Source organism: Pipistrellus kuhlii, unplaced genomic scaffold (assembly GCF_014108245.1).
Source record: "Pipistrellus kuhlii isolate mPipKuh1 unplaced genomic scaffold, mPipKuh1.p scaffold_m20_p_3, whole genome shotgun sequence".
Classification (NCBI taxonomy): Eukaryota; Metazoa; Chordata; class Mammalia; order Chiroptera; family Vespertilionidae; genus Pipistrellus; species Pipistrellus kuhlii.
Genome location: NW_023425529.1, coordinates 173,258,837 through 173,282,888, shown reverse-complemented (window position 1 = coordinate 173,282,888; position 24,052 = coordinate 173,258,837). Strand labels below are relative to the sequence as shown.

At 39.0% G+C, this 24,052-nt stretch overlaps 1 protein-coding gene across 7 annotated transcripts in view; it reads left to right on the top strand.

Moving 5' to 3' along the window:
* The window catches only part of RBPMS (RNA binding protein, mRNA processing factor), a 160,886-nt gene that overhangs the window by 63,822 nt on the left and 73,012 nt on the right, over nt 1–24,052 (top strand). For 5 of the 7 annotated variants that reach the window (XR_004991443.2, XR_006743014.1, XR_006743013.1 and 2 more), the window contains exons 2-4: nt 6,435–6,512; nt 9,978–10,016; nt 11,164–11,226. The exons of 1 other annotated variant lie outside the window; for it this stretch is intronic. Coding sequence is in view for 3 of the 6 variants with exons in the window: in XM_036458293.2 (XP_036314186.1) it covers nt 6,435–6,512; nt 9,978–10,016; nt 11,164–11,226 (180 nt within the window). In the remaining 3 variants the exon portion in view is untranslated. Of the gene's footprint in view, nt 1–6,434; nt 6,513–9,977; nt 10,017–10,364; nt 10,444–11,163; nt 11,227–24,052 lie in introns of all 7 variants that reach the window. One more of the 7 variants, XM_045588905.1, reaches the window with a different exon arrangement.

The following is a 24,052-nucleotide window of genomic DNA, read 5'->3' as shown; positions in this document are numbered from 1 at the left end:
ACGTCCCTCTCGCAATCCAGGACACTGCGTTCTCCCATGGCCATACTTTTCACACAGGTGAAAGGCATCTTGCTGTTGTATGGGCAGCTACATGTTTTTCTCTGATTATAAAAAGTAATACATAGCATGATCCTTCTCAGGCAGTAGTACCATTTTCCCCATCTTATGGGTGGAAAAAACTGAAGCAGAGAGAAGTTAAATAACTGGCTTTGTCACACAGTTGTAAGTGTCAGAATCAATGATGACCACAGAATGTGCAAGCCAGAGTCCATGGATGTCATTGCTGCATCATCCTGTTTTTTCAGTGTTAGAGTAGGCTTTCTATAATAGGTTTTAATTTTTAAATCTAAGAGACTGTTCCCAATATATAGGCGAGGGTCCCTAGGCCTGGCCTGAGATCAGGGCCATCTGTGGAGCAATGGGTGGGTGGGGCGATTGGGGGAGCCCCCGCTGGCACATGCCTTGGCTGGTGACCTGGGTGCTGCCTGCCATGGCCCCACCCCTTGATCGCCATCACTAGTCGCCTCCTTGGGGGGGGGTTGAAGATTGAATGAATGCCTCCTGGTAGTAAGTGCCCATCATAGCGACCAGTTCCATCAGTCGTTCTGCTGGTCGGTTGATTTGCATATTAGGGTTTGATTACTTAGGATGGCTGTCTTTTATACCTTGTTCCTAGTACTGGAACTAAGGGAAGCCAGGGTGGAGTAAGAATGGGGCCACAGTTAAGGACTAAAACTCCCTATCTTTATAAGGACCTTCTTTTTGAACTATGAGTTTATGGCTGCTACAATCCTCCTACCACAAGTGCTCCCACGAGTCTCCCTTCTTTTCCTGGTACTTCGGAAACTTTCTGGTCACCTTGGCAAAGGGACCCGGTTTTCATGGGCCCTAAATCAAGGTGTAAATTTGCTTTTTCTAAGCATAGGGTCAACCAACTGAACACCCGGGGCAAGCCCTACTGAGCACCCCAAAACTGGAGAGGCGTGCATTGCAAGTAATTATGTGGCTTTTTGTCCTTCAAAACAAAAGAGCAATTATCACTTTAAAACTAAACCAAACCTGACAGACACCATCTAGTTAGTCCTTGGTGTCTGTAGCAGCCTGGACTCTTGAACCAAAACATACCTTCCTGGGGCTAGAAAAGGAGTGAATCTTCAGGGCCAGTCTGTGGCCATTGTCAGGAAGAAGAAACTTGAAGTCAGTGCCAACAAGAACTGGAGCTTGACCAAAGGCCGATCAGGTTCTACTGAGTTACAACCAGAATTAAATGCTTGGCAGTCCATTTTGATGATTGTGGTCATCTGTTTCCATGGTGGCAAGACGTGAATAGGAAATCATAGCAGGGCAAACAAAGCCACCTTTGGAGCAAGATGACCCACAGACCTGTTTTGCAATAATGGTGTTTCAACCGGAGCTTACAGATTAAGCAAAGAATGAAATCAATGTATACTTTATTTAAAAGAGTAAAATAATTTAATGAGTGTGTAAAACTTACAAACTTGGCTCTGGAATGTCTCTATCCTCCCCTTCCTGCCTTTTGGGTTAAAACACTCCAGCTCTATGGGATTTATGCTGCACAGATACGTGAAGCTTTTTATGAACTTGTCCTTGAAGCCAAGTTTCTGAAACCAAGTTCACAATACAGGGTCTCTCAGAAATGAGGTGTTAGAGAGTGAGTGATCCCTCTGTTCTTGCCTTAGTGGAAAGTAGGATGGTCACAAAGCTGGAAATACCCTTGGACTGCAACTAGGACGATCCTACTCTTCTGGCCTTATTTTAGAGGCGTTGGTGCCCCTCTTAGGTTAGATTTTATTTTTTTAGATTAAATATGAAGAAACACTGATTTGTGGTCAGAATTGAAATGTGACTCAAGTGCATGAATGTATATTTCCACTAGATCAAGCTTGTCCCTATGGAGCAAGGGTAGGCAGGAAAATGAGAATTTCTAAGGACAAAAGTAGACAGGTAGGACCCAAGGTTTATATCTTCAAAGAAAGGACATACATTTGGGCTTGGGCTTGTTCTCTCTTTTTAAAAAGTAAATTACATGCTTATAAATATTTCAATGCCAAAGTGTAGAAATATATAAAATGTGAATTCTGTAAATCATACCTACCAGCTCCACTATAAACATAAAGAACTCCCTCCCCACTATTAACATGTAAGGAATTAGGTATACATTCTTTCAGTGTCCATCCCCCAACCCCCCCCCCTTTTTTTTTTTTACTTAAGCATGTCTTAAGTCTTAAAAATATTGAAAAAATTAAACTAGGATCATGAAAAATTTCTGGGGTTTGCATTTTACTGTGCATGTTAGTGAATTTAGGAATCCTTTTTAAAACTTTGTAAATTACATACATTCACATATATTTGTTAAAATTGGACTTACTTATACATAAGTATGTTTCAAACATCAGTTGGACTGTAAGCGATTTCACTAGTACCAGATATTGATCAACCTGTTCTTGTTAATAGGTGTAGTCCTGATTTTTTGTGTGATCTTTTATGGTTTCAGTCAATTTTTCTTTTTCCGCCCCCTTGATGCTGGTTGTATTTATCTCCTAAATGTCCATCTCTTATAATGTTAATTTCTTTTGCCTTTTTGCCATGTGTGAGTGTTTATCATTTGATATTGTGGAAGCTGCACTAATATGATTGTGATAGGAAATGTGATCACCTCATTTTTGTTTGCCATGTCAGTCACCAGAGGTGTCAATAAGTAAGCACTTACTGTATCCCATGAATACACAACGTTGTTCTGTAGATTTCTAAATAAATGCAAGAGATTATACAGCATACACTCTGTGACTGGGACTTTGCTACCCACTGCAAAAAAAGCCTTCAAGTTCTAAAACATGCTTTGAAAGTTCTTACCTGTGAGGCCACTTGTGTGTTATAAAGAATGATTACTTGAAAAGAATGCTTTAAACACAGCACATTCGAAAGCTTCTCTTGGAGTCTGTAGTTGTATGTTTAAGAAGGTGGGTAGATGGAGAGAAAGTCATAGGAGCACACCCCATGAGTTTTACTCATTAGAATGTTTCAAATGAGTAGCTATACGCAGTTATTCACAAGTCATTAGAAAATGAGAAATTGCCTTTCCCCATTCTATGAATTTAAGAGAAACCTCACGAGGTTTCAGAGCAGACAGAGGATGATCCCTAAGACCTTTTCTAAACAAGTAAAACATACACAGAAAATGCCTGTTGTCTTTGCACACTGGTTTTTATCAGATGTGGCTGCTTACTGAAAAGTGCGTGGTTATTCTCCGCAATGTACTGAAATGAATAAGCATTGTCTATTGGTTTTAACTTTAATGTTTAGATTACTTAAAAGATAATGCCTGTTATTTATTAAAGGTAGGGTCTTTCCATTTCAAGGCCTGTTTTGGCCTTTCTATCCAGGAAAGCTTAAGACTGACACAATGACTTTACTTACTGAATTAGAGTTTATTCAATTAGAAGTCGGTCACTGAATGTGGCTTGTCTTTCCCCCGGGGTGCTGGCAGTGCCATGTAAGAACACAAGATGTAACCATGGCCTCGGTAGGAATGATACCTAGAGCTGAGTCAAGAAGGCTCTTGCTCTTACTGTTCTGTGTAGGACCACTTCTAGCATTTATTCTTAAGTCCTGTAGGGGTAAAAATGAAATTGGAGGTACATCCCCTGAATTCATTAGAGTCCCTTTGGGATAGAGCTGTCGGCATGTCTTGAACTTCTCTGAGGCATGCTGTGTCCTTGACTAAGAAGTGTGTTTCCCCGTGTGTCTGTTAAAGTAAACATCTGTGATGCTGAAGCCTAGTGCCAGGCACATCTGCATCCTTGGACACTGCTCGTAAATGAAAGGCTGCCCTGGAGGGTGATGGACCCGCCACAAAGTTCATTTGGCGTCTTTCGTTTACTATTTTGGGGAGGGGGGATTTTTTTTCTGAGTATTTAATCATGGATATACATGTTAAGTTTTTCACTAACTGTAACTTTGTGAATGAGTTAAGCCTCCTGTTATTACAGAGGTCATTGCTTATTCTGCTTCCTTCCCTGACTGTAAGCTCGCTGTGGTCAGAAACCATGTCTGTCTTCTGTGATTCCATAGACACAGCACAACAAAACCTCGAGTGCTTTGTTATCTAATAGCTCAGATAAAAAGTGTGGTGGTGAAAAGAAAAGGAAACTGAAATGTTTTCAAATATACACATGATTCTAGGTTCCAATTACCTAGAACTTATAGAAAAGCATGAATTACATGCTCAAGAAGAGTTATTTTCCAATACATTATGCATGTCTTTCTTTAAAAAAAAAATCTGGCTTAATGAACTTTGGTTAATCTCTAATTCCCCTTTCAATTCTCCTTTGCCTTCCCTCTGAGGTTTGATGGTCTGTTTGATGCTTCTATGTTTCTGAATCTATTTTTGTTCATCAGTTTATGTTGTTCATTATCTTCCACAAATGAGTGAGATCATGTGATATTTATCTTTCTCTGACTGGCTTATTTCACTGAGCATAATGCTCTCGTGAGTCCATCCATACTGATGTAAATGGTAGGAGTTCCTTCCTTTTTACAGCAGCATAGTATTTCATAGATGTACCACAGTTTTTTAATCCACTCATCTGCTGATGGGCACTTAGACTGTTTCCAAATCTTAGCTATGGTGAATTGTGCTGCTAGGGTGCATATATGATTTCTGATTGATGTTTCTGATTTCTTGGGATATATTCCTAGAAGTGGGATTACTGGGTCAAAAGGCATTTTTAGTTTTTTGAGGAAACTCCATACTGTTTTCCACAGTGGCTGCACTATAATAGTCTGCATTCCCACCAACAGTGTACGAAGGGTGGCATGCCGTTTTACCATGGACTGTGCTGGATCAGTGAGATGATCTTTGCTTGCTGATTTGCACTTTACAACCAGAGCTAATGGGGAGTGTTAGTATTCTGGAAACTATTCTCCCTGTTTCTTACTGGGGGTAGAGGGGATGAGGGGAGAGTGATTCACATTTATATATGTTAACAATTGAGCGTTGAATTTTTAAGTAGCCATATGGTTTCTAATGAGGAGCTCAATCATATGGTATCAGCCTGAGTAGAGAGAGCAATAGAAAATATGGGGGAAAGCCAAACCCACAGAAACAGAGTAGAATGGCGGTTACCAGGGGTAGGTGCGGGGAGTGGTGAGGGAAATGGAGAGATGTTCAGCAAAGGGCACGCACGAACTTTCAGAAGTTGAGTACGTTTTGGGAATCTAATGCACAGCATTGTGATTATAATTAACAGTGCTGTATTATATACTTAAAAGTTGCTGAGAGGAAGATATTAAATGTTTTCGCCACAAAGAGAAATGGTAATTATATGATGTAAACGGAGGCTTTAGTTAATGCTGTGATAGTAATCATTTTGCAGTATATAAGTATAGCAAATTAACATGTATTAATACATCTTAGGCTTATGCAATGCTATATGTCAGTTACCTTTCAATAGAGCTGGGATAGAGGGACTAAAGACACACAGAACACACTAACGTAAATAAGTAGGAACAAAATTTATGGTGGTGATAATTCAGTGGTTACTCCTTGCCCATCGATTGAAGACCAAGTTTCTGAGCCCCAGTGACTTTGAATGTCCTCTGTGGTTTGATCCTATCTGTTCAGTTTTTCCCACCCACCTTCCAGGATGCACTGTGCTGTCCCCTCTTTATTGCCTCGGCTAGTGCTTTTCTCTGCACCATTCCATCTCACCTTTTATATCTGTGTGGTGAGATCCTACCTATCCTTTAAGTTCCCACTCGGATGTGAACATGTTCTCTCTGATCCTCCCCGCTGGCAGTGTGTCCTCTGTGAGCTGTATTTTAGCTGACATTAAGTACAGAGTTTGTACCCTGGGCCTTACAGACACAGATCGCTGGGGTCTGCCCTTCAGTCTTGGAACTGGGAAGGGCCGAGTTAGGCACTCTGGCTACTGTTTGGATGTATTTAGTAAACTTTCCCACTTATTAAAATCACTGTAATTATCAGTGCAGGTGAGGGAAGCAAACGTTGTGTTGATTTTATTTTGGAGCCACATTCTATGTTCGTGTGCTTGGAGCAGACGAGTGGTAGACTTTCAGTCTTTATGACTTTTTTATTTTATTTTATTTTAAAGCTAACACTTTAATTATATGGACCCTCTCTTCCCCTCACATTTTTAGGACCAGGCAATTGCTAGTTGGGGAGGAAGTCAGTTTGTGGATTTAAATCAGCTATAGGTGGTTCACTTTGAATAATCAACATAGAAGAGTTGACTTAATGGCATCTTGACATTAGAGTACTCTTGCATCATGGAAAGAATGAAAATTAGGGAGGATTTATGGAATATTGGGGGGAAAAATGTGTTTTTGAAGTTTCAATGAGAGCTGTTATCTGGGTTCTACTCCATTGATCTCTTCTCATATTTCTTTTCCAGGTCCGGACCCTATTTGTCAGTGGCCTGCCCCTGGACATCAAACCTCGGGAGCTCTACCTGCTTTTCAGACCATTTAAGGTACCTTTTCTATCAGAGATTGTAAAAGGAAACAGAAGTCTTCATAGGGTCTCTTTGGAGGAAGAAATGAAATGGTAGAGAAAGTACCCTATAAAGGTGATATTTTTAAAAGATTAATGAGCAATGGGAATTTAACATCTGAGCCCTACTTTCCAGTGTTACTTACGAAAGATGGAAGTGGTCTTTTGTCCTTCCAGTAGCTAATCTAGACAAGTGTCTTCTCTCACTGATGTGGACATGTTTCTGTCTCTTCCACGTAGAACAGCCCTAGTGTCCTTTGGCAATTGGGGGTATTTTTCTAGGTATAGATCACCCAAAATATTACCAATTGCTCATGTATTTATATTTCAAGTGCAAGAATATAAATCAAGTCCTTTCCCTAGGAGATAATTAGTTGAAATAATTGTATTGGTACCAGTCTTTGGAGGCAGAACTAGGCTTTTAGGAATTAGACTAGGAACCTAATACCATATTTGTTTCATGAGAAAAATATTGTAAGCTTCAAATAAAGTAAAAACAATATTGTAAAGTGTTGCTTGGCATAAGGGGAAGCTTTCTTGGTGCGTCACAAAATATTTAATGCAGTGTGACTATTGAGATATAACTACGTTGGAGATACTGAATGAATCTGGAATTGAAAACTTAACAGGAAGTCAGACTAAAGTTGAAGTAACCATGCATGCTGCCTAGGCCAAACCTTGAAGGTTAGCCTGTGGCGGGTCGGAAAAGGCTGGGCTGGGCAAATTGTGGGCTGGAGGCCATGGCCCTTAAGGTGTGAACCTGGAAGTCACAGTAAACCCAGGGCCAGTGTCTGAGCTGGATGTTGAGGACATGTCAGCCAGTGATGCCAGCTGGGGCCATACTTATGCTTAGGCAATGGACCATCTTGATTTTTGGTTAAGTCCATCCCACTTGAAGCAGGAGCCCAGCCAAGACAGGCTGAGGAAAAGTATCTAGCTTTTTAGGGAGAGGGAACAGGATGTAATAGCTGAAAACAGCTGTGTTAGGAAAGGAAGAAAGAGGATTGAGAGGGCAGCCAGTTAAAACCAACAAAGATAAAATAGAGTCTAGTTTAGGTGCCAAGAAGGCACCATACCATGACATACTTCCATTCTGACAGACATCCCCTTAGTGCAGCGATTTTTCCACCCTTTTCATCTCATGGCACACATAAACTAATGACTAAAATTCTGTGGCACACCAAAATATATTTTTTGCTGATCTGACAAAAAATGTATAATTTTGATTTATTAAGACCAGGAAGCTATTGTTGTTTTGGCTGTTGTCTTTTTTTTTTCTTTTTTTTTTTTTTTCTTTTCTTTTCTTTTACAATCTAAGGGAAAAGAGGTTAGTGCTCCTGACTAAATAGGCAGGTATTACATGTTTTAAAAATTCTTACAGTTAGAAATCACTGTCTTAATGCAGTAATAATGTTGACAGGTCAGAAGAAACAGAAAGCTTAAACATGAGGTTAGCTTAGAGGAAGTGGGGAAGAAAGAGAAGATGTTATGGGAAGAGAGTGCCAATTTGATAGAACTTCCTGGCTTCCTTCTTCAGGGTTGCAATTTTTACTGTCCCTTTTGTAGGATGAGGACATTTTAAGCTAATTGACCTTCTTTTAAAAAAAAAAAAATATATATATATATATATATATATATATATATATATATATATATTATTGATTTATTTTTTTTTTTTTACAGAGAGGAAGAGAGAGGGATAGAGAGTTAGAAACATCGATGAGAGAGAATCATTGATCAGTAGCCTCTTGCACACCCCGTACTGGGGATGTGCCCACAACCAAGGTGCATGCCCTTGGCCAGAATCGAACTTGGGACCTTTCAGTCCCCAGGCCAATGCTCTGTCCACTGAGCCAAACCGTTTTCGGCTAATTGATCTTAATGGACAAAATACTATTGTGTTTATGTATGTGGAGAGAGAGATTCAACTAGCAAGTCCCTTATATGAATTATCTCATTTAATTCTCATCACAATCCTTTAAAGTGGGTTGGCCTCATTTATTCAAATGAGGAAAATGAAACTTTGAGCAGTTGAATAAGTTTTGCTCCAGTTTACACACACAGTAAATGACAGGGCCAAGATTCGAACCCCAGCAGCCTGACTGCCATCCCTGCTCTGAACTACTGTGTGATGCTAATTCTCTTCTTGTGACTGAGAGCGCAAGAGAGTCCTGCCACTGGTTTCTACTTGAGTGAAATATTCGTTTGTCCTTTGCCGCTGAGGCCTTCAGGGTGTTTAAACTCTGGGTTTTTCAGAGAAAGCACCTTGAACAAGGAAGAGGCAGGGCTGTGAATCATGACCTCTTTGTCCAGAAGAGCTCAAGGCCTTGGAGGTAAAATGTTTACAGTAGCTAATTGGTCACACAGTTCTATGCTGGGAAGATGTGAGGATGAATCAATCCCAGCATTCTGCCCAGAAATGCTTCCCTAAAGTCAGGACCCTGCTACATTCCTAACAGCCCTCTTTTAATTAAAATCCCTGAAGGTTAACCCTGGTCTGCAGATCTGTCTCTGTACTGATGTGTGCGGTGGTCAATCATGTCAAGTGGTATTTTTCCCCCCTCTGTGTCATCCGTCAGTGCAAGCCACCCGCTATTGATTATTTTCAGAAGTAAACACACTTTGTTGTCCTTATCCTGAGAAGCCAGGGAAGGGTGAGAGGAGGTTTTGAAGGGGAGTGTTTCCGTCATCCTTGAAGATGAGCTCAAGCAAAAACCCAGTAGGGCATTTTTAAATGTCCCAATCAGAATACCAGTATGAAAACTGGCTGATTTCAATAAATAAGAAAAAGAACTGGAAAAGAAATTAAAAAAACCTCAACGAAATTTAGCATCACTACCTGCTTCGCCTTTCCTGGCAGTTTTGAAATTTTGTTGAGTAGGTTCTAATGCATTCTTTTTTTTTTTTTTAATTTATTTTTTTCAGTTAGAGTTCATGTGCAATAGTATATTAGTTTCAAGTGTACAACCATGTTGATTAGACATTTATATAACTTACAACGTGATCACCAAAATATAGGGCATTCTTCATGTTTAATTATTGTTATTTTATAGCAAATACATGGCTAAGTTATCACATGCTCTTACCTTCCTATCTGATTAAATTTACCTCCTTCCCTCTCCTAGTTCTGTAAAACAAAGAGATCTGCTGTACACAGACACCAGTTCCCTGCCATTGCATAATTTCATGGGGAAAAAAGAGAAAGAAACAAAAATGCATGAATTTCAGGGTTTGGTTTCTTGCAAACAGATACATGTACACATGGGTGTGAGCATATGTGCCTGTGTGTACAGCTTGCTTTCCTGATTAATTTAAAAGGCATTTGTGAGAGAGGTAGTCAGTAGTCATAAAGGATAAAGAACTTACTTTTACTCGAGAGGATGCTATTATAATCCCCCCCCCCCCTTTTTCTTTTTGTCTAAGTGTGGTTCTTTTTTATTTTCAGGGCTATGAGGGCTCTCTTATAAAGCTCACATCTAAGCAGGTAAGAATTTTAAACTTGGATATTCATGGTCACTTCTACAATAAGTTTGAATTGACTTTCTTCAGGAATATTACTAGGGCTCAACATTCTTTATTCCCATAAGGATTTTATTTTGTTGTTGTAGCTTTAAAAGATAAGAGTGATACTGGTTAGGAATTAGCACAGGAAAATGGCTTGTAATTCCATAGTCTTCAGCTAGGATGTCTGGGACTAACCCCAAGGAAGACAACTATAATGCATCCAGCATAGTTATATTGGGGTTTATTTGTATATTCAAAAGTAATTATTATCCACATTCACTTTTATTCCCAATTCTTTCCTGTTTGTGTGTGTGTGTGTTTTAATAAGGTTAAACAGGCAGCCTTTCACAATCGGTATGAGTATCTGGTGATGAAGAATCATGTTCTCTCTCAAACCCCGAATGGAGGTGGTAATCAGTAACCCTGGTAGTTCCTTCAAACTTCTTAAAATTTTCAGCTGTATGCTTTTTCCCTCTAATGCTGAGCACTCAGCATGCTCACCTCCCAATCACTTTTTGACACTCAGTGGGGTTTTCTCTGGTTCATCAGGAATAAGCTATGTTGCAAGTATCCTTCTGGACTAAAAGATACTGAGTCCAAAGGGATTATGACCCTTTTCTCTTCAGTTGGAACATTATGGGATTTGCCATGGAAATGTTCATCTGTAATTTTGATCACGCAGTGAGAGTACGAGCTTTTATCATTGTGTCATTGTAGTCCTTGCACTGACTGTGTACCAGAAGGTGATTTGGTTCTCTTTCTACTTAAAAAGATGAAGAAACTGAAGGACATTGAATTAATTGAGAAAAGTAGAATCTCTTGACCCAAGTTTTCCTCTATTCCCTTGTTCACTGCTGCTCACCTACCAACCCCTTCTAGATTATTTTATGATTCTCTAACACCCCAGCTATATGCCCTTAAAGAACCACACTCACAACCCCTTTGATTCGTGTTAGAAATTTAGCTAAACCACTGAGTCATGATTCTTCTGGACTGGCTTTCTTATTTCCACACAAATGCCTGTGGTCATTTCTTTATCTTAGCTCTTCACTTTGACATCACCTTTGACCCAGAAAAGTAGATATCCCCTGATTTTTTTCCCTTCATATTTCTTTTTCTTTCCTCAGCCTGTAGGTTTTGTGAGTTTTGACAGTCGCTCAGAAGCAGAAGCTGCGAAGAATGCTTTGAATGTGAGTACTCGTGTAATCATTGGGGAGTTTCCTTATGAGGTGGTGGGAAATAGTAGAATCTCAAATGGAAGGAATATGACTTCACAATCCAACAGGAAAGGATTCATCAATTTAATGAATCCTCTAAAAAGAGTTTTCCCCCCTAGAATTGTGGTCAGATGTGCAAACTATTCAGTAACTTTGCTTTATTCTAGCTTTTGCTATAAGGTTCAAAATACCTGATAATGTCTTATTTTAGTTTAGTCATGTCCCATGGGGGTGTACAGCTTAGTTTGGCCATCACTGTGCTCTCAAAGGTAAGCCTAAGCCAAGAAAACATTTTAAAAAATCAACTTGGCTTTTCTTATTTTATGAGGTTTTATTTTAGGCATGTGGCTTTTTATTTTTAAACAGGTCATTGTCATTATCCTGACTGATGAAAAACTTGTGTATGTGGCTTTCCTGAGAGGCACACTGCATTGGGATATAAGTGAAAATAAACTGTAATTGAATAGACATAGCTATATTTGGTTTGTTAGGTATCTTGTCTGCCATATGTTACGAAGCATTTCCCAGTTTTACCTTAGTAAATACTTTCCCCCTTTGGTATGTCGAAAAACAAAACAACTTAAGGGAACCAAGCTGAGAGGATGTGGAAAGAAGCCAATTTAATTTGGTCCAGATGCTGAGAGCAGACCCTCAGGTGAGGAGTCTCGGTGAAAAGCTTGGCTCCATCCTGCTCCGGGCAGTTGGCCTAAGCAGCTGTGGATGAGGGTTGATTAATGTGGCCAGAAGTGTCCAGGGTGCTTCTTGAAAGGAAACTGGTAACTTAACTAGTTGTTCTCTGGGTGTCATGGTAAAACTTCTGTGAGCTTATCACTGGCCTCTGTTTTGCTTTAGAGTCTACCAATACCCTGCCAGTTGCTCTCCTGAGCTCATGGATGCTAAGACAAACCACCCTGAGGACGAGCTGTAAAAAAGACCCGATGTCCCATTGACTTGGTGGCCCAAGAGAAAGGGGGTCAACATAACAGTGTCATTGTGACACACTCTTGAGAGGTTTTGGGCTTTGGGAAAAAATTAATACAGCCCCAGAAGAAATAATTTGCTTGTTATTGTTGGACTTTGATGAAAACATACAGGAACGTCTTCGGAATCCAAGAGTTTCCAAAGAGCTTAGAATTTTTCTGGATTTGGATAAATGACCTTCTGGTTAAAACAAAGGCTCACTTACCCTGTCCTCTCCCGCAGAACAAAATGTAAACCAGTTATTTATTGAGTACCAGTGGTACACACTAAAGCAAAGTGGATAGCTGGATATTTTTACTTAAAAATTATTTCATGATTTTTCTATTCTATAGATGCAACCAGAATTTTCTCATAAAAAGAAATTTTTAACTCAAAAATTAAACCAAAGTTCTATTTAAGCAGTGTTTTCTTTCATTCTAACCAGGTGACATCTCTCTAAATTCAGAAATATTTTAGGTTCTTCAAAGTTATGTTAGATGACATTTTTACCAGGTTCTTTTCATTGTTCTTACAAAGGAAGTAACAGCAGTTGAAACTTGCTCACAGAATGAAGTCTACATTGCCTTCCTTTATCTTTGCTAGGTATATGAAGGTGTCACTGACCCTCTGTCTGAAAAACAGCAGGCTTTTATATAGTTAGTTACCTCTCTCTTCTGACTTAAGGCAACATTCTCTTATGAGCTAGGTTATTGAATGGTCATAGTCATGTGATTTCTTGCCTTCTAAACAAAGTATAGCAATATAAATTCAAATTTTCTTGGTGCCTGAAGGTTATATAGTTTAAAATAACAGGTATTGAGCTATGCTGTAACATAACGATAGAGATATTTAAGTCCACCCCTATGCCAAATGGCTCCAGCTCATTTGCTTTCTTGTCCTGAGGTCTGGTTTTAGGTTCTTCGTGTGCTCAGCTCTTCTTTTTCACTGGCAATAAGCCTTCCTCTAGCAGCATCCTCTCACTAGTCATTAATTTTGTTTGTTGCTCATATATTAATAACTTGGAAAGAACTCCAAGCAAAGCAGGTCTAATTCTGTCCTGTTCTGTGGACTTTAGGGTTACTGTTAATATTTACCTGAGGAGTATTAAACCTTAGCTTTCTTCTGCTTAGAAGCTGTCTTGTGAGTATAGGGCATATATTGAGCTCCTAGTTGACCTCTTTCTCAGTGTTTTAAACTTTTAAGCATAGATTATTAGAGGTCTTTGTAGCTTAGAAATCACCTTATTGTTACAGTTGGGGGAACAGACCTAGAGAGAATGGCTGCTACCAATAGAAGTAGGCCTCTCGTATCTTAGTCCTGGTGGCATTGACAGGCTATTTAATTCATGCTATCTAGGACAAATGGTCGTGGTCATGTTTGGTGTGTGACTATGGAGCAAGGTGTCATCTCTTTGGAGAGAGAATGGGACCATCTATATATATAAAAGCCTAAGTGACTGTTCAACCGGTAGCTATGACATGCACTGACCACCAAGGAGCAGATGCTCAGTGCACAGGCATGGAAACATGGAACAGACTGATGAATCTCAGAGGGAAGAGGGAGGAGGGAGGATGGGAAGAGATTAACCAAAGATCTTAAATGCATACTAGAGGCCTAGTGCACAAATGCTCCAGTGGGGACCCTCAGCCTGGCCTGCAGGGATTGGGCCAAAACCGGCAGTCTGACATCCCCTGAGGGGTCCTGGATTGCAAGAGGGCACACAGGGCAGGCCGAAGGAACCCCACAGGTGCACAAATCTGTGCACTGGGCTTCTAGTTTAGGATAATACATTGTATCATGAAGCTGACACATCTCTATGTGTTCAATATATCATGCTTGTTTTCAGGGTCATCTTTTCTAATTAGTGGATTAAAAATATATGATGCTAACAGCTATTATATTTCTCCTCGGGTCTTTTGTCCAGGCAGTTCTCTTAAATGCTTTTCCTCAAATTTCTTTGGGGGGAAATTCATTTTGTAATGTTTTCTTTGATTGTCCTATTAAGAAACTTAAACTTCAGTTCAGTAAATCCCTCCATATGGAATAGTTGAATAGTTGATAGTATTATGAACCACTTCTCCAGGTTGGAGAGATTATTTTCTTGTAATGATTTCTGTCTTGGTTACTCTCTGATTCAATTATTAGTATTAGTAATTAGTCTTCTCTCATAATGACTGATTATTTAATCCATTTATTTTATTTTTTGTATTATGCTCCAGTCAATTTAATAATTTATGGAAAAGCTCTGATTGAATTGAGTGGCAACATTGAGTTGTATCAGGGTATAACTCCTATCTTCTAAATTAAGTACTGTAAATTCCCAAATTAAGCTAAAAATAACCCAAACCCAGGCTTCCCTTCAGGTTATCTGTGTTCCCATTACTCCTCATGGTTAGAAACCCTGTTTATTTTTTAAACCGGCAGCAAAGTATCTGACCTATTCTTCGTCATCCACATACATTCGTAATTTCTGTACCAGCAGTTTTCCATTTTCCATACTAATAGAAGCGGGAGACGAAAACCTAAAGTATCTAACTGTCTTTATGATTTGTTTATAATTTAAGAACGTAGATTAAATACGGAGTTAACCTGGTGAGTAAAAATCTTATTTTTGAAAATTCTAAGATGAAACACAGGAAGCAGCGTAGGTCTGAGGATAAAGACCCCGAGCAGAGGTGAGATTGTCATTTCCGGCTATTCCTACCAATTGTAAAGGCCCCGTTATTGCTGCTGTTGCCTAGGTGACATCGTCTCTGACTATGAATAAAAATGATTATTAGTTAGCACTTCCGATCAGCAGGCTCATCGTACTCCTTGCTTGTGTACGGTTCCTTAGTGAACATCATCTTACACCGGTACTTGGGAATTGCTCATATGAAGTACTTGAAAAGATTGTGTGTAAATTCTTGTGTATATGTGCCAATTGTTTTATATCTCTCCTCCCCTATTTCTAAATAGCTATTATTGGGGTGGGGGGGGTAGGTATTATATTAGGACTAGAGAAGTCTGATGTTATCAAACTATGTACTGCAAATTGTCTTAACTAACATTGCTTAGGCTAGCAGTACTTTGCTTTACTCTCAAACTAGACTCATTGATCTAAGTCAGCAATTTTTCAACCCTTTTCAACTCATTGCACACCTAAACTATTAGGTCTAGTAATAATTAATGTCGTTTTCTAATACTTTTTAAAATCGAATTTATTTAAACAATACAACAAAATTTAATCAACAATATAGTTGCCGTTGTTTTCTACTACTTGTGCCCAACGCTCAGGAAGCATTTTAATCCCTCTGTTGTAAAATTCTTGTGATTTTGATGCAAAAAATTCAGGCATTCTTCATTATTAATTTTTTTTCCAAGAAGAAAGTTTTGCAAAGAACGAAACAAATGATAATCGGAAGGGGCAATATCAGGAGAATATGCAGGTTGAGGGAGAACTTCCCATTCCAACTGGTGCAGTTTTTCAGCAGTGATTCTTGCAGTATGCGGTCGTGCGTTATTGTGGTGAAGAATTACGCCCTTCCGATTAATCAGCGCGGGTTCTTTTTCTCTTAAAGCTTGGGCTAACTTTCCAATTGGGCACTATACACTGCACTTGTAATGGTTTGGTTAGATGGTAAAAGTTCATAATAAAGAATTCCTTTAAAATTCCACCAAACACACAACATCACTTTTTTCGCATGCAAGTCAGGTTTTGGCGTGGGCTGCGGAGCCTCATTTTTGTCCAACCATTGAGGCCGGCTTTTCAAATTAACATACAGCACCCATTCTTCATCTCCGGTAACAATTTGCTCTAAAAACGGCAAACGGTTTTGACGAGAGAGGAGCGAACTGCAAATTGTGACTCTTTGATTATGGTTGTTGTCGGTCAACTCATGAGGAACCCATTTTCCAAACTTTTGGACTTTGCCAAGTGCACGCAATTGATTGGAAATTGTTTTTTGTGAACAATTTAAAGTTGTCGCAAGCTCTTGTTGGATAATTTGAGGATTTTGCACCAAAAGAGCTTGAAGAGCTTCTTGATCAAAATTGGACACACGGCCTCGACCACTCTTGTCATCTAATGAAAAATTTCCCTCGCGAAATTTCTCAAACCAACGCTGGCATTTTCTGGCGCTAACTGCATCTTGACCAAGAGCACTACAGATGTTTTTTGCAGCCTCACTTGCTTTTCTTCCTAATTGGAACTCGTAAAGCATGCAGTGCCGAATATGCTCTTCACCCGCCATCTTCTTAGCCCTAGTTTTGCAACAAAAACCAAACCAAACACAAACTTTTTCAAGCAAAACTTGTTAATTGCACTTCACACGTTCTGTAGATACCACGTGTTTGAAGGTTATGTCAATACAAGTCAACGCCAAGCAAGATTTTAAACGAATGTTTAAAAACGACATTAATTATTACTAGACCCATAATTACTTAAATTGTGCAGCACACCAAATTTTATTTATATATATATATATATATATTTTTTTTTTTTTGCTGATCTGACAAAAATAGGTATAATTTTGATTTGTTCACATTGGCTGTTGTCATTTTTATATTTGACAATCTAAGGGAAAAGAGGTCAGTGCTCCTGACTTAATAGTCAGGTTTTACATGTTTTAAAAATTCTTACAGGACATCAATAGAAAATTGTTGATCTAAGTCATCTCTAGTTATCATTGCACCCCAAATCCACTGAGTCCATTGACTCACATACTATATAATTTGCCCTTTAAAATTTTTTTTTCTTTTTTCACTTACAGTTGACATTAAATATTATATTAGATTTAAGTGTACAGCACAGTGGCGAGACATTTATGTAATTTATGAAGTGATCCCCCCCCGTAACTCTAATACCTACCTGACACCCTGCATAGTTATTACGATGTATAGTTTGCTCATTTAAAGTGTACAATTAAAATTTTTTGGTATGTTACATTATTTTTAGTTGTGATAAAATATAACAAAATTTGCCATTTTAATGATTTTTAAGTGTACAACTCACTAGCATTAATTACATTTACCATGTTGTACAACCATCGCCACTACCACTATCTATTTCCAATACTTTTTCATCAACCCAAACAGAAACTCTAACCATTAAGCTGTACATCCCTATTTTTCTTTCCATCTAGCTCCTGGTAACTTCTCATTGTTTTCTGTCTCTATCAATTTGCCTTTTATAGATATTAAAATATTTGTCCTTCTGTATCTGGCTTCTTTCACTTAGCATAATGTTTTCAGGATTCAGTATAGAATGTATGAAAACAACATTCTTTTTTTGGCTCAGTAATATTTCACTGTATGCATATAACACATTTGGTTTACCCATTCATCTGTTAATGAAATTAGGGGTTATTTCCACCAGTTATTTATCATTGTGAATAGTGCATTGTTGAACATTGGCATACGGTAGCTGTTTGACTAGCAACAATTTCTTTGACTATATACTTAAGGGAACATGAGTCATATGGTAATTATATTTTTAGCTTTTCAATAACCTTCAAACCATTCCATATTGTCTGTACCATTTTATATTTCCACCAGCTAAGTTATGAATGTTTCAATTTTTCCATATCCTCACCAATACTTGTTATTTTCTGTTTTTGTTTTTATTATAATGAAGCTAGTAGGAGTGAATTGATCATTGGAATCTTGATAAGAACTCCTGATTTCAGTAGTGGATTTGAGTTCTTCTGGTAACTCATGTGACTTAAAATGTTACTAACAAAAAGAAGCATTTAGAATTGTGATGGCAGTTCTAATTAATGGAACTATTGACCTTAAATATTTACCTGTTAATAAAAGAAGAGAGGGGAAAACCCAACCATTGGATGGTTCTTTTAATAAGATAAGATTTGCAGGCTGTATGTAAAAGAATGCAAAACTTAAGACATCAGAGAAAGGTATTTTCTCAAGGTCTATATAGATTTTGGAATAAAGAGATGAAAGCAATTGAAGAGGAAAAAAGCAACACAGCCTTAATAGTAAGTGGGAAATGAAGATGAATTGAGGATATATAATACTAAATTATTCCTTGACTAGAGGCCCGATGCACAAAGATTCATGCAAGAATGGGCCTTCTTCCCCTGGCTGCTGGCACTATCTTTGCTCCACCCAGAGCCACCTTTCCACCTTCCCATGATGCCCAGAGGCCCTGAATGGGTGGGGCTGTGTGGAACGCCTGCGTCTTCTCCATGGCAACAACATACGCGTCCCGCCCCCCGCCTCAGCACCTGCATATGCAAATTAACCCATCATCTTTGTTGGATTCATTTGCATGCCCACTCATGATTGGCTGGTGGGTGTTGTGAAGGTATGGTCAATTTGCATTTTTCTCTTTTATTAGTATAGATTATTGTAGAAATTTATTGATTCAACTGTATGCATGATAAAAATAAATTTTAGAAAAATATTAATTTGTAAGAAAGCACATTGAAAAGGTACTTGATAGTGTCACGTGTTGAAAAACAACTTATATAATCAGGAAAACTTCACTTTTTTCATTTCCATAAGTTTTTGGTATTGAGGTAAACAATATAGGTATTTACATCTCACTGATTCCAACCTTTCATATAATTTTAGTTTTGTTGAGTAGTTTGAGTTCTCCAAATGGTTGGGCATAATTAACTCGTTATTCCTATACAGGTTCCTCATCTGTGAAATAGGGGTATTGTTCACTTCCAAAGGTGTTAAAGGGAAACTACCAGGCAGAAACACTTGGAAGTGCTGTAATTATGAACCTATACCGTGAATAAACTTTTTTACTCCCAAGATACAGCCGTAAAGTGCTGATACAAATTCTTGAGTACAGAGGGACAGCAGGGCAGTTGAGACAGGTACTGGCCACACAAAGACGTTTGGCTTTGGTTTGACAGAGGTCTGGACAACAGTCTCTGTTTCCTGTATCACAGGTTTTCCTGGCAGGTTGTGCAAGTTAGGACTTTTGATCTTACTATTTGTACAGCTTGTGAGTTAGGTGAAGTATTTCCACTAAACAAAACCTTTTCCCAAACATAAGCATCAGATGGCTTCCGTCAGCTTTCCCCTCACCAGGCATCATGTCAGTATGGTGGGGTTTTTTTTGTTTTTTTGTTTTTGTTTTTTTTGTTGTTGTTGTTTTGTTTTTGTTTTTTACCAGTTTTTACATTTTCTCCCTACATTTCTCTTAGCCTGTTGCTCAGAGTGTTGAAGAGGCCTAATTAGTGTGATCCCAGCTGGGACTTTTGGATGGGGAATATGCAAGGCTGCCAGATGAGATCATGAGTCTGATCTAGTGTTTATCTGTTAAATCTGTTTGTAACTGCTTACTGTTGACTTGCAGAGTTTTAAGGCAGCCATTTGACGTCACCAGGCTGGGGACGGTGCCTGCGCTAGCACTGTGGCGCCATGATGCAGCGTGCTGGACTTCTCTTCTTCTCAGTGATTGCATGCCTTTTGGGGCTTGACAAGCATTTCAGTCCAGCTTGAAACAGGCCCCACACCCTGTGCTCTGATCTCTTTGTGATGGTCTTGCATTTTTGAATTGTTATAAAGCTTCTGTAGGAATGGTACGACTCGTAATTTTCAAGTTTTCCTGGAAAAAAGAAAAATGAAGGTGGATGTGAGGTATACGCTAAATTCCTAATTAGTGTCTTTGCCTTAAGAAAAGTAGGTTAGCCGAAACCGGTTTGGCTCAGAGGGTAAAGCATTGGCCCACGGACTGAAAGGTCCCAGGTTCAATTCCAGTCAAGGGCATGTACCTTGGTTGGGGGCACATCACCAGTGGGGATGTGCAGGAGGCAGCTGATCGATGTATCTCTCTCATTTATGTTTCGAACTCTCTCTCTCTCCCTTCCTCTCTGTAAGAAAATCAATAAAATATATTTAAAAAAAGAAAAGTAGGTTATTTATATCTGTTTAGCATCCACATAGGAAACTATAAGATACAATGCTAGTAAAAGAAATCCTAAGGAAGTTGGAGAAAGAATAGTAGCCAAAAATGTTAGCATCATCCTTTCCCCCAGGAAATGGACAGAAAGAACCACAAGTTCTCACACATAAACCAGTATGTATTCCAGTGGCAAGTACAAGTGGAAATCTCAAGTTCACCCAGCTCTTCTATAGGTAAAGTAGTTCACCAAATATTACATGTGAAACTGCCCTCAGACTTGGTAATTTTGCCTTTTTTGAAGGATCTACTTTTTAAAACTTAACTAGATTCCCTTTTTGAAGAGAATCTCATATTGACTCTGCCCTATTTCCGGTTTTTCTTCAGGTATTTCAGAAATGCTGAGAATCTTTTTGCCCTTATTGTAAATGAAAGTTAAAAGTGTAGTTAGTGTTTGAGGAACATGAAATGCGAAGAAGTGACGTATTTGCTAGAATTCCTTTTACTAAGAAGCCACGCCAAAAATCTTAAAACCAAAGATCTCCGCTCTCTAGGTCATCCACATTGCTGATTGCTCTGCAGTGTATCACATTGTGGCTCCTAAAACTCACTGTCTTTGTTGTAAATTCAGTCTTTTATTTATTACTGGATGATCATAACCATCATTATGACTAGGGCCAAGAGAGCTCCCATTGGCCTAATGTCTCTGATTATCTACTTGGATTTGAACTTGTGGTCCACAAAGCTGAAACCCTTGGTCTTATTCTGTAATTGGAATGAATTCGAACATTTTCGAGTCTTAGAACAAGTCTTAAGGAGTGGGAGTGGGTCTTATCTCCCTTAAAGCAGAATAGGGTACATTGAGAGAACATTAATTATTGTATTCTTATTTCCTTACAAGTATATACAGTATGAGGTATTTTCTTCATTTATACTTAAATGTAAACTTTTCTTGTTTTAATAGACATTTAATAAATATTACACGAAGCCTTAGCTGGTTTGGTTCAGTGGATAATGCATAGGCCTTCAGACTGAAGCGTCTCTGGTTCAATTTGGGTCAAGGACACATGCCTGGGTTGCGGGCTCAAATCCCCAGTGTGGGCCATGCAGGAGGCAGCCAGTCAATGATTCTCTCTCATCATTCATGGCCACCACAGGATGGCCAGCAGGGGAGGGCAGTTGGGAGGGACCAGGCCTGCAAGGGAGGGCAGTTGTGGGCAATCAGGCCAACAGGGGAGGGAAGTTGGGGGCAATCAGGTTGACAGGGGAGCAGTTAGGCATCAATCAGGCTGGCAGGGAAGTAATTACGGGGTGATCAGGTTGGCAGGCAGAAGCGGTTAGGGGCAATCAGGAAGGCAGGCAGGCAAGCAGTTGAGAGCCAGCAGTCCTGGATTGTGAGAGGGATGAGCAGTCGGACATCCCTTGAGGGGTCCCAGATTGGAGAGGGTGCAGGTTGGGCTGAGAGAGACACATCCGCTGTGCACAAATTTCATGCACTGGCCTCTAGTTAAAAGATAGGACAATTCTAGTGAACATAATTTGATTAATTTAGGATCTTAAAAATAATAAAATTTGCTATAAAAGGCCAATACTTATAGAATATAAACCATGAAATATATTTTAAGACAGAGTTCATCTTCTAAAAATGTAGTGATAAGTTTCAATAGAGAACATTTTGAAAAATTGGTACATTGAGTAACCCGGACAGTGCAAAAAACAGTGTAAGTTTTATTTTCTAGCTGTTGTGGAGCAAGTTAATTTAATATATTTTTTTTAGTCTTCACCCAAGGATATTTTTCCATTGATGTTTAGAGAGTGGAAGGGAGGGGGAGAGGCAGAGAGAGAGAAACATCAATTGGTTGCCTCCCACATGCCCCCTGACCAGGGCCAGGGATTGAGCCTGCAACCAAGGTACATGTCCTTGACAGGAATCAAACTTGCAGGCCGATGCTTTATCTATTAAATTTTTTGTTTGTTTTGTTTTATTGTTTTAAAGATTAATGTTTTAAAATTAAAAGGTCAACATAATGTCCCCAGAAAATGTAGTTGGGTCAAAAATTTTTGTTGAAAACTCATAACTAATGGCTCTCTTCTAATCATTTTAATTCATTTTGTCCTTTAGAGTAAATCTGGAAATGTATTATGGGAAATGAAAATAAGTTTAAAAAGAAAGGCATTTACATCACATTCTCAAGCAGAAATTTTATAACAAATGAGCAAAAACAGACAACTATAAAGCCATTTCAAAAATCAGAATAAAATTTAGAATTCTCAATATTACAGCATAATTTTTCATAGAATTTTGGTTTGCATTTAGAATGTCAATGTAATGTACAAATAAAGGACTACTGAGTAGAAGGCAGAAGTGATTATTCAAGGTTACATACAGGTCATGGATACACTTCAATGAAAAAAAACAACCAGGCTGATTACACATCTTAGAATTCTAAATAAGTGAGTGACAAAACTAATGGTGGGTAGGCTTTTAGGCTTAGGGACATCCTAGGTAACTATAGTAGAAAGATGACTTTTCCAACACTACTGTGTCTTGTTGGTTTTGTCTGTAGCAGTGTTCACCAAACTGAAAATATACAATACCTTAATACAATCCTCAAAACCACTGATGCTAAAAATGCACTGTATATTTTATGTATTAGGGTCGTTTTATGTATTTGTGCACATCATAAGTGTTAGTGTGTTTGTACCTGTGAAAAGGTATTAAATCTCTAAGTTCAGGCTAAGAGGGAGAGCAAGGAAAATTTCTTGGTAACAGATTATGTCTAGGGGGCTTTCTGGTCAAAGGCAAGGTAATAATGGTGTTAAGAGTCAAGCTGCTCAAATTCACATCTAGGTTCTGCTACTGATTTTTTCATTTAATTTACACTTTTTTTATTATGAACATTTTATGTTTATTAACTATTTGTATTTTCTTGTGAATGATCTCCCTAGGGGCCCAGTGCATGAATTCATGCACCTTAAAAGGAACTGTGGACCATGAGCTGCATTAGGCTCAGGGGTGGGTCTTGGCCAATCCTCCGTGGCCCCACCTGGGCCCTCCCACTACGGCCCCTGGTCCCTGTCTGTCTGCAGCTCCATTCCAACTGCTGGAGCTCCCACACGCTGATGGTGCCAGCCCTGCCTGCACCTGCTGAAGGCACAGAGCAATTGGGGCTGGCACCAGCAGTGGGTGCAAGCAGCAGCGAGCAGTGGGCAGAACTGTGGTGCGTGGGAGCAAAGAATTTTCAGTTATCACCAGAGGCTTACCCAGATGACAGGGACTGGCATCCTGCCTTGGTCTGGCACCCCCTTGACCCCTTACCTCCACCCTAGGCTGCCGCCCACCATGGTCCATCCATGCCCCCTGGTAGTCAGCACACATCATAGCGATCAGTTCGATTGTTGCGTTTGTTCTGCTGTCGGTCTATTTGCATATTAGTCCTTTATTAGATAGGATTAGCATTGTAAATATTAATGACTTTTCCAGATTTTCCTCTTTTTAATTTTTTAAAAACTTATTTTTGCTTCGGCTGTGTGGCTCAGTTGGTTGGAACATCATCTCATACACCAGAAAGTTTTCGGGTTTGATTCCTGATCAGGATGCATGTCTGGTTGACGGTTTAGTCCCTGATTAGGGCTCTGAACTAGCAACCTAGAAAGCAACTGGTCAGTGTTTCTTTCTCATCTCTCTCTCCACCTCCCTCCTTCTCTCCCCCTCTCTTCCCTCTCTTTTTCTCTCTCCAAAACCAATACACATAACCTTGTGTGAGGATTTTTAAAAAATTAATTTTCAATTACAGTTTACATTCAGTATTATTTTATATTAGCTTCAAGTGTACAGAACAGTGGTTAGACAATCATATATCTTACTGAGTATTCCCTCCAGTATTTCTAGTACTCACCTGGCATCATACATAGTTTTTACAATGCATAGTTTTTACAATGTTAATGACTATATCCCCTATGTTATACTTTATATCTCGG